The 10,397-nt window shown below is 57.7% G+C and overlaps 1 protein-coding gene across 1 annotated transcript; it reads left to right on the plus strand.

The window, feature by feature from the left end:
• Window positions 1-5,169: 5,169 nt before the first annotated feature.
• PNOC (prepronociceptin) lies at window positions 5,170-8,654 on the plus strand. Its single transcript, XM_032183663.1, has 2 exons — window positions 5,170-5,289; window positions 8,193-8,654. Exons 1-2 carry the CDS (start codon window positions 5,170-5,172, stop codon window positions 8,652-8,654), a joined length of 582 nt encoding a protein of 193 aa, XP_032039554.1.
• The last annotated feature ends 1,743 nt before the right edge of the window (window positions 8,655-10,397 follow it).

A 10,397-nucleotide genomic window follows, 5' to 3' on the forward strand; every position in this document is an offset into this window, starting at 1 on the left:
TAGATTTTTTTAGGGTTTTGATGCCCATGGGGCCGAGGATGCACAATGTGCTTGCCCTTTTGGAGCCATCTGGGGCTGACCGCCAGCCCTTCCCGGGGAGTTGTTTTGGGGGATTTCCGAGCCACGGTGCTGCAGATTTTGGGATTGGGATGTGGGGGCAGCGAGGGATGCTTGGGGTGATGAAGGATTTTTGGGGTTATGAAGGATATTTGGGGTGGAGAAGGATTTTTGGGGTGATGAAGGATGCTCGGGGGGATGAAGGATTTTTGGGGTGGTGAAGGATTTTTGGGGTGGAGAAGGATATTTGGGGTGGAGAAGGATATTTGGGGTGATGAAGGACTTTTGGGGTGACAAAGGATTTTTGGGGTGACGAAGGATCCTTTGGGATGTCACCCGGCTGGGCAATTTGGGGCGCTGCTGATTTGGGTGGGAAAAGTCCGGAGCTGGCAGCGCGGGGACTGGCATTGTTTGGGAAGGACCTGATCCTGCCCTGAAACCCTGATCCTGACCTCAAAACCCAATCCTGCCCCCAAATCCCAATTCTGCCCCAAAATCCCGATCCTGCTCCAAAATCCTAACCCTGCTCTGAAATCCGAATTCTGACCACAAACCCCAATTCTGTCCCAAAATCCTGATCCTGCCCCAAAATCCCGATTGTGCCCCCAAATCCTGACCCTGCCCCAAAATCCCGACTCTGCCCTGAAAATCAGATCCTGACCCCAAATCCTAATCCTGTCCCCAAATCCTGATCCTGCCCCCAAATCTCACCCTGCCCCCAAATACTGATCCTGCCCTGAAACCACGATCCTGTCCCCAAATCGCGATCCTGCCCCAAAGTCATGAAAATACCCCAAAATCCTGATCCTGCCCCCAAAACCTGATCCTGCCCTCAAACCCCAGTCCTGCCCCCAAACCCCAGTCCTGCCCCAAAATCCCAAACCTGCTCTAAAATCCTGATCCTGCCCTGAAACCCAGATCTTGACCCCAGAAACCCAATCCTGACCCCAAATCCCGACCCTGCCCTGCGTGCGCCCCCGGGGCTCGGCCCTATTCTCAGCCCTATTTTCGGGTAGGGCCGGGGGTCCTCTTCCTTCCCAGTGCCTCGCAACTAAAAGGATTTTTTTTAATTTTCCCCCGCCGAGCCAGGGACACCCCCCCCACGACCAGATCCTGCCCCCAAATCCCGGTCCTGACCCCAAATCCTGGTCCTGATCCCATATCCCAATCCTGCCCCCCAAATCCTGATCCTGCCCCCAAATCCCAATCCTGCCCTTAAATCCTGCCTCGAAACCCCGATCCTGCCCCCAAATCCCGGTCCTGATCCCATATCCCAATCCTGCCCCCAAAATCCTGATCCTCTGTTTTGGGGTTCGGGGGGAGCCCCCTCCCCAGCATGGGGCTGCACCGTGAAAGTTTATAGGGTCCCTGGTGGAAACGAAGCATTTTTAACCCATTCTGCCCCAAATGAGGTGGGGGGACGGAGGTGGGTGCCCCCCAGTCCCCAGGGTGCTGGATTTGGGGAGCTGGGCGCCCCTATAACACCCCCTTGGGCATCCCAAATCCAACCCCCAACCCCAACCCCATAACCCCCCCATCCTCCTGGCCCACGGGGTGCTGGGGGACACCGCGCTGGTGTTCAGGCTGCCGGCCCCAAATCCAACCCCTCTCTGCGGGTTTTTTTTATAGGGTGGTGCCCCCTTTTACCCCCCAATCCCCTCCTGGGTGGCGATTTAGGGGATTCTACCACGCACACCCCAAAAATAAAAAAATCCCACGACACCTCGCCGGGACGACGAGGGCTTTGTCGGATGGGGACAGCCAAGTCCCCAAAAAGGGGGTTGGGGGGGTGGGGGGGGGGGAACCCAAATCCTATTCCCCAGCCCCCGGGGGTGGGCTCAGCAGCGCACGTGTTCGGGGAGGGAGGTTATAGGGCCGGGTGTGCACACACCGTTATAAATACCACGGTGCCACCAGCACCGGAGGACTCACAGAGCAGAGGAGCCGGCGGCTGACAGCACACCCGCAGGTAGGAGATCTCCTTCCCTTCCCATCCTCTTGTGGGGTTGGAATTTTTCTTCGTTTTCTTGGTTTTTGGGGTTTTTTGGATTTTTTTTTGCAGTCCGCCTTTCGGTTTTCGGGATGCGTTCGGGCGAATTTCCTCTCTCTCCCCGCCGAGGCTTAAAGAGGGATATCTGCCCCGAAACAGGGAAATCTCTCGGCTTGCACGTGCCAAAAAAAAATTAAAATAAAATAAAATAAAGTTTCACCTGCCCCCAAATCGCCCCTTTTTGGACCCAAACCGCCGAGGGATGCAACAGGAGCCCGGCGCGAAGCCGCGGGCGCGGCAGGTGAGAGGCGAAGGCTTTTTGGGGCTGGCCGGCTGGATTGAACCCCAAATCCCCCCCTGTGTCTTGGTGCCTCCGTCCCCGACGGCCTGCGGGGAGAAGCTGCGGAGCCTCCACACCGCAAATTTCCCCTCCTGGTGCCCCTGCCCACCCCCCTTTTTTTTTTATTATTATTTTTTTTAAAATATCCAGGACAAAAAGGGGAAGGGAACTTCGCAACTTGGGCACCGCGGGATGCGCAGGGGGACGCCCGGCTCCGCGGGCACCTTTCCCCTTCTCGACAGAGCACAAAAGGGAAAAAAACGTGTATTTATTTTTTTTTGTTCCTTTTCTCTATTTTTTTTTTCCCTTTTTTTTTTCTCTATTTTTCTTTCTCAGCCCCCCCCCAGGCGAACGGCTGAGGGGCTGGACAAGGGGGGGAGAAATTCTCTCCCTCTGAGCTCCCGCTGCCCCATCTGCGCCCATCGCCTCGCCGCGGTCTGTGCAATTTGGGCCAATTATGGCCAATTACCTGATGGAGGGGCTCAACAAAAGGAAGAGCTCTCCGTTTTTTTCCGCCGAGCTCCGAGGAAGCAGGGGAGGGGGGCTGCAGCCTCAAATCCCCCCCCTCCCCAAATCCCCCCAGCATCTTCCCCGAGCCCCCAACCCCTTCGCCGCTCGCCCGGCCGCCGGCACAAAGGTTTCGGTCGCCCCCCTTGGCTTCTTTTTCCTTTTTATTTTATTTTCTTTATTATTTTTTTTTTCCTGATGGCAACTTTGCATTTTTTTTTAATGGAGGGGAAGCGTTTTAGCTGGTGCCGGTGGGGGACACTGTTGGACAAGACTCGGCTGGAGGCAGCCGGACCCTTTCCATGCGGCTCCAGCCCGGTCACATCTCCCTGCCCGCCGGGTCAGGCCTTGCTTTGGGCTGAAAGAGTGGGGATTAGGAGAAAATACACACCAAAAAAAATAAAGATTAGGGTCGGCTCCAGGCTTGGAGCTTGTCCCCATCCAGCAGGACTGATCCTGACCCCAAAGCATCCCCGCGTTTACACCTCTGGGTGCGTCGGCGATGCCGGGACCAGCGTTAGGATTCCCCCGGGGATGGAGGGACGCAGCATCCCCCCGAGCAGCCCCATTTCAGCTGCTTTTCAGCCCAAAAGCTCCTCGCCGCCCGTCTTGCACCTGCTTCCCAATTTTCCTCCTCTCCTCGCGGGTTATCGATGTCCCAGCAGCTCCGTCCCGTCCGCTGCCCCCCGAAATTAACCCCTCCAAACCTCTGCGCCTCCCTCGCCCTCCCACCCGGGGCCATAAATAAGAGCCGGCCGCCTTGATGGATAGCCAGACCCTGCTGTTATCAGGACCGCAGGCTGCTTTTCCAGCAAATCTCCCCTTTTTCTTTCTTTTTCTTTCTTTTTTTTTTTTTTTTTTTAACCAATATTAATGAGGAGAAGTCAACCACGGGCGAGGAGCCCCCAGGGCTGCCGGAGCGGCGGGGCTCACCGCGACGTTTTTCGGGGGATGCCGCGTCCCTCCAGCCCCCCCAAAAACCATCCAGGCACAATTTGGGTGCGCCCAGGAGCACTTCCCGTGGGCTGGATGCCTTTTGGGGTTTGGCTGAGCACCGGTGCGTGGTAGAGAGGGTTTATTTTCTTCATTTTCTTATTTTTCTTTATTTTTGGGGGGCTCGCAGCGTGCCCACCCCGTAGCATCTTTCCATTTAGCAGCCGGGCTGTAATCCCTGAGCCTGCCCCGGCCGTGGTGCCCCGGTCAGATGTCCCCTCCTGGGGTCACCCGGACACCCCCTTTGGGGATTTGGATGGGGTTTGCAGCCCCGCTACAGGGCCGAGAGCTTTTCGGGGGATGAGGGAGGGCTCGCCCTCTCCCGGGAGCATCCTGCCAATCCTCTGACTCACGCCGGCAGCCAGTTTTAATGAGCCTGGGCGAAGATTAAGCCTTAATTCCTGCTCCTTATCAGCTTTCCCTCCGGCAAACGCCAAGCGGCGGCTCGGCGAGGCTCTGTGTCACCCAGCTGGAAGGTGACCGTGACACCGGGCGGCGCGCGCCCCGCTCCTGTTGCAAGATGTCCCCAGCTCGGTGGGAAATAAATGGGAACGAGCCCTGAGCCCTGCCCAGCCTGCAAAGGCAAAGCAAGCCCATCCTCAAAACCCCACAAAGTGCCCCAAAATGACAAAGGGGGATGGGCTGCGAAGCCCCCGCTGCCGCCACCGAGGTTTTCCTCGCCTGCGAGCATCCCACGCCGGGGCGAAGCCGCCGGGCACGTGGGTTTTGGACCCCGTCAGAAATTTGTGAAAAGCTGGGAAATTATTTTTTTTTTTGAGGACCAGAAGGCTGTGGGGACACATGGGGTGAAATCATCCCGATCCGGGAGGAAAATGTTTGCTGCTCGGCCACGGCCAGGTCACTTCGCCACCATGTGCCACCGATGCCCACATCGGTGCGCATCGGGACCTCCCGGGATAGGGACGGGGGGGTCAACACCCAAAATGCCCCCTCGGAAATGGTTGGGGAGGGGGAATTGGAATAGGGAAAGGCAGGCGGGGGGCTCCCCTTCACCCAGCCCCAGCGGTGTCCTGCTCGGGGACAGCCCCGACGTGCCTCCCCGCCACGTCCCAGCGCTAAAATAAGCCCTGACATGGGATAGCCTGGGGAAAACGAAGCTGGGCGGGGGGGGAAAGGAGAGGATCATTTCCCCTAAAAAAAAAAAATAAAAAAATAAATCATTTTGGGGAGGGCTGAGCGTTGTTCCTTACCCCTTTAGGAGGTGCCGGGGCTGACGGGGTTTTGTCTCCTCCGGCCGCAGCCGCTGCTGCTTTTTGGCACCATGAGGGCCGTGCTCTGGGACCTGCTGCTGCTCTGCCTCTTCGCCCGGGCACGGGGGGACTGCCGGGGGGACTGCCTGCGCTGCGACCGCCACCTCTACAGGGACAGCTTCGACGTCCTCGTAAGTGCCCCCCGTACCGGGTTGGGGGTTTGGGGTCCTTGGGAAAGGCGCCGGGTTCGTGGGGTGGGTGGGAAGGACGAGCGATGAGGGGGGTGGTGGTGTTGGCCCTTCCCCGTGGGCACCCCAAAATGCTGTGGCCATGCCTAAGGGTTGTTCTTAAATGGTCCCAAGGGAAGGGGCAGCTCGGAAAGTGCTGGCCCCAAAGCTCTGATGGCCATGGGGAGGTTTGGGGAGGGTCCAAAACCCCCCTCATCCCCAGCTTTCCTGCCCTTATGGCTCACGGCATCGCCACCACGCACCCTGCCAGAGCCACCAGCACCCAAAAAGCCCCCAAAAGCCATCCACAGGGGCTGTCGAGCCCGGGGGAGACGCGGTGAGGGCGAAAATATCATGCTGCAAAGGGATGAATCAGCCCGTCCCTGCCCGTGATGCTTCCCTTTCCCCTCCGCTGAGCCATGGCCGGGCTCTGGCCGGGAGATTTTGGCTTCCCTCCCCATTCCCCCGCCGCCCACGGGGAAGCATCGGTCGCCTCCTCGCTGCCGCTCTCCTCTCCACACCGATAAACCACGGGGGAAGCCCCCAAAGGTGGGAAATGGACCCCAAAAAAGCAGGGACCTGAGGCTCGGTGGAGATGCCGCAGCCACCCCATTGCTCAGTCCCGGTAGAGGCAAGATTTGGGGCGTGATCGCGGTGATTTGGGTCCAGATTGTTGTTTTGTGGTTGGAAAGGGGCTCTCCCCTCCTGCTCTGTCTTCCCTGGTGCTGGGGATCAGTGGGATGGGGGGGAAATGGGGTGGTTTGGGACATCTTGGGGACAATGAGGGGACATAGGGGACAATAAGGAGACACGAGGGCTATTTTGGGGTCACCTCAGATACACCTTCAGGCCACCTTGGAGACATCTCGAGGTCACCAGGGACTCCTTGAAGATGTCTTGGGGCCACCTTGGGGCCACCAGGGACACTTTGGGGCCACCAGAGCCACTTGGGGTCTACCAGGGCCACCTGAGAACCACCCTAGCGACACCTTGGGGACACGAGGTCCATCTCAGGGCCACCACGGCCACCTCGGATACACCTCAAGGCCACCTCAGGGACTCCTTGAAGATGTCTTGGGGACACTTTGGGGACATGGGGGCCACTTTGGGGCAGGGCAGCTGGTGGAACTGGCCTTCAGGATGCCACCTAGGGATGTGCGAACCCACGGTGACACCGTAAATGCCAACCCAAGGTGGGAGGCAGCCTCCCCAGCTATTTTTTTGCCTCTGGACACGGAGGAGCATCGGTCAGCGCTGGCTTGGAGGACTTCCAAAACACCACGAGGTGGCAGAAGCCGTTTCCACGTGAATTAAGGCAGCAGCACGAGGGCTGAGGACCCCGAGGTGACCACGGGGCTGCGTTGTGGATGGATGGTGGGACACCGATGACCTCCAGCTGGACGTCCTGGGTGATTCCTCTCCAAGCCTATCAGCTGGAGCTGCTGTCTGCATGCAACGTCCTTCATCCTTCGTCCCCATCTGGGGCACGGTCGGGACACCGAGCATCGGCAGGAGGAGGTGACAAAGGTCTGGAGATCCCAGGGGTAGGACCTTGGCTTGGCCCAGGACACCCACACAAGGACTGCTGCGGGTGAACGAGACCCAAAGGCACTTTGGGACAATTATTTTTCCTTTTTTTTTCTCTTTATCCGAAGACATGGAAATTGCGAGTTGCTGCAGAGCCACGTGCTTGAGCTCCACATGGGACACCACCTGGGGACCTGTCGCACCTCCCACCCAGCAAACTCAACAATCCCATGGCAAAGAGCAGTTCTGCAAGGGTTTTGGCCTTGCAGATGACCATTTCTGAAAGCTTTGAGACGCACACGACCACGTTTCAGCCAGAGGTCCCCTCGTGTTGGTGTTTAGCATTTGGAAGAGCCCGCCATGAAGCCAGCTTGGGCTGGAAAGACGAGGCCAAGGAAGACGAGCCCTTCCTTCCGTGCCCTCCAGCCCCAATTTCTCTGGATATTGATTGATTTGGGGTCTTCTCCTGGATGGTTTCTCCCGGATGCTTTCCCCAGCTGGCTCTGTGCCCTGTCTTGGTGGACCCTTGCAAGGGGATGAGACACGGCCACGGTGGGTCGCACCCTTGGGTGCTGAGGAAGCCTGATGGCGTGGTGAGGTCGCTCTTGATGGCCCGAAGGCCACGTCTTGATGGCCTTTGGAGGGATGTGGTGAGCAGGACAGGCTCCTGGGGACACGGGGAAGGCACTTGGGAAAGAAGGCACGAAGGAGGATCTGGGGCTGAGGCTGGTTTGTCCTCACCTCGGTCCCAAAAGTCATCCTGGAAAGCATTACACGAAGGACACGAAGGTCATCGGGAGCAGCCCGCGTGGATTTATGGAGGGGAAGTCATGCTTAGCCACCCCGAGAGCTGTCTGCGGGGAGATGTCTGGCTTCCCTTGGCTTTTATGAGGCTTTTGGGGCTGCCTCCCTTGACATGGCCATGGGCAAGGGTGGTGTAGATGGGGACGGGACGGGACCGGAGCTTGGGGTGCAGTGGAGAAGTGGGGAAAGGGAGTGGATGATCAGGTTTGGGATGCCTGGGGTTGGCTAAAACCCTGGATTTGGGACCAAATGATGGATGGCAAGCGTTGATGAGCTGCTGGTGATTTTCTGGGGTGTCTTCCAGTAGGACAGGTGGGATAGAAGTTGGGGATGCCCAAGGACCCAAGGGGCGATGGTTTTAGGCTGAAAGAAGGTGGGTTTGGGTTAGATGTTAGGAAATCCCTTAAGGATCCGTGAGTGCCCCCTCCCTGGCAGCCCCCATAGCTGCTGGAATTTGTTGACCCTTGAGCTCCCTTCCAACCCAAACCCTTCTGGGCTTTCTGACCCGAAACCCGTCCCCGTGTCTCCCCGCGCAGGTCTGCATCCTGGAGTGCGAAGGCGAGGCCGTGCCGCGGGCCACCTGGGAGATGTGCGCCGCCTCCAACCGAGCCTCCCCGAGGCCGGGGGCCACCGGGGCCGGCGTTTTTGGGGCCGTGGGGCCGGCGGAGGCGGCGAGCCCGCTGCAGGTAAGCGAGCTGCTGAGGCGGCGGGACGCCGAAGACGGAGGCGCGGGGACGGCGCCGGGCGCTTTCCCGTCGCGGGACGAGGACATTTCCCGGCGGCTCGGCGGTGGCTTCCCCAGGGGGACGAGGGGCTCGTGGCCGGCGGCCCGAGGGGTGCAGAAGCGGTACGGGGGCTTCATCGGGGTGCGCAAGTCGGCGAGGAAGTGGAACAACCAGAAGAGGTTTAGCGAGTTCCTGAAGCAGTACCTGGGCATGTCGCCCCGCTCCAGTGAGTACGACACGGCCGGCGACCTCAGCGAGCACAACGAGATCTAGCCGGCCCCGCGGCACCCATTTGGAGGTGGATCTGCCATGGCCAAAAAAGTCAACCCAACCCCCCAAATTGCCCCCCCCAGAGCCCCAGCCCCAAAACCTCCGTTAGGAATCGCGAGCCGGCCCCGCGCGCGCCCGCTCTTCTCCAGGAAGCGATGGCTGCTTTATTTTGAATTTCGTTTTTCATTGCACCCCCCTCCCCCCAAAACGCCATAGTTTTGCCCCAAAAGACCCCACCCATCCCCAGACCCTTTTATTTCTTTGTTATTTTTTTTTTTGCTGTGTGTTTTTTGTGTTATTTTTTTTTCCTAGTAGTCGGGTTTTGCCCAATAAATGCTGTTTTCACCCCGCTGAATGGCGGCGCTGGATCAGGGTGGGGATGCTCCAGCGCTGCGTTCCCCATTCCCACGGGTGCAAAATTAAAAATAGAGGGGGAAAAAATTAAAAATGGCTTGAAAAGACCAAGCCACGAGGCGAGGCTGCATGTCCCTGGCTCGGTGACAGCCCCAGGAAAGTCCCTTTGCCATCGGTCACACTGGGGTGACGGGCGAAAGGGTTTTGTCCCCATCACCAAATAGGTACACAGAACGTTTCAGCCCCCAAAAAGTGGGAAAAAAATCAAAAAAAAGCCAAACCTGTTGCTTTTAGAAATGAGATGAAGCCTCCCAAAAGCTTTATGTTGGCCAAATCTAGCAGCGAGGGGGGGGCAGCCCCCAAAAAGCGGTGCCGGCGGGAGGAGAAGCCGGGATGGTCGGGATGCTCAGAGCCCCCAGCGCCTGCCCTGCACCCAGCGAGGCCACCCACCTCCCAAAACACCCAAAATTGAGGTTTTGGGGGAATTTTTAATTCCCCTCCCCTTTTTTTTTTTAATCTTTTTTTCTTTTCTCTTCTTTTTATGCTGCGAGGCATCTCCCTAACTTAGGGGATTTCTCCCCGGCCCCGCAGCCCCCGGGACCGAGCATCCCGGCCCCTCTCCCGCTCCGCTCTCAGCTGCATTTCTTTTTTTTTTTTCTTTTTTTTTTTTTTTTTCTTCTTTTTTTCTCTTTTCTTTATGTTTTTTTTTTTTTATCGTTCCGGCACCGCCTCCCGGCACCCGCCACCACCAGGCACAGGCAAAATTAGCCCTGCTCCTGTCCACCCAAGCAGCCTCCAACTCTCTCTGACGGACCCCAAAGCGCTTCAGACTCGCACGCGTTCAGAAATCACTTTTCTCCCTTCTGGGGAGCAGCCACCTGGGTGCCCGCCCGTGACCGCTCTTCACTCGGTAGCAATTTAAGCCAGGACGGGAAGGATTCGGCCACCGCCGGACACGGGAGCGAGGACGGCGGGGAGGGGGACCACCAAAAAAAAAAAAAAAAAAAAAAAAAAGAGAGAGAGAGAAAACCGGGATTTTTTGCAAAATTCGCACCTCGCTCGGCCATTGGAAACACCCCACAAGTTGGACGCAGTGGAAAATAGTGGAAAATAGATTTTTTTTTTTTTTCTTTTTTGGTTTTGTTCCCCTCTCCAAAATTATTACTGCACGCTTTTGGGCATCCCCTCCCAGCCCCAGCCCCCTGCCGGGGGATTTATCCACACCCCATCCGGATTTATCCCCAGCTTTTTGGCTGGGGGATGCTGAGACACCGAGAGGTCGCATCCCACCGTGGCTCGGTCCCCGTGCGCCCACAGGAGGGCACCGGAGCACGGTGCAGGGCTGGGTAGAAAACACCTAAAATTGTGGTCTTTTTTTTTTTTTTTTTAATT

Source organism: Aythya fuligula, chromosome 3 (assembly GCF_009819795.1).
Source record: "Aythya fuligula isolate bAytFul2 chromosome 3, bAytFul2.pri, whole genome shotgun sequence".
Lineage (NCBI taxonomy): Eukaryota > Metazoa > Chordata > Aves > Anseriformes > Anatidae > Aythya > Aythya fuligula.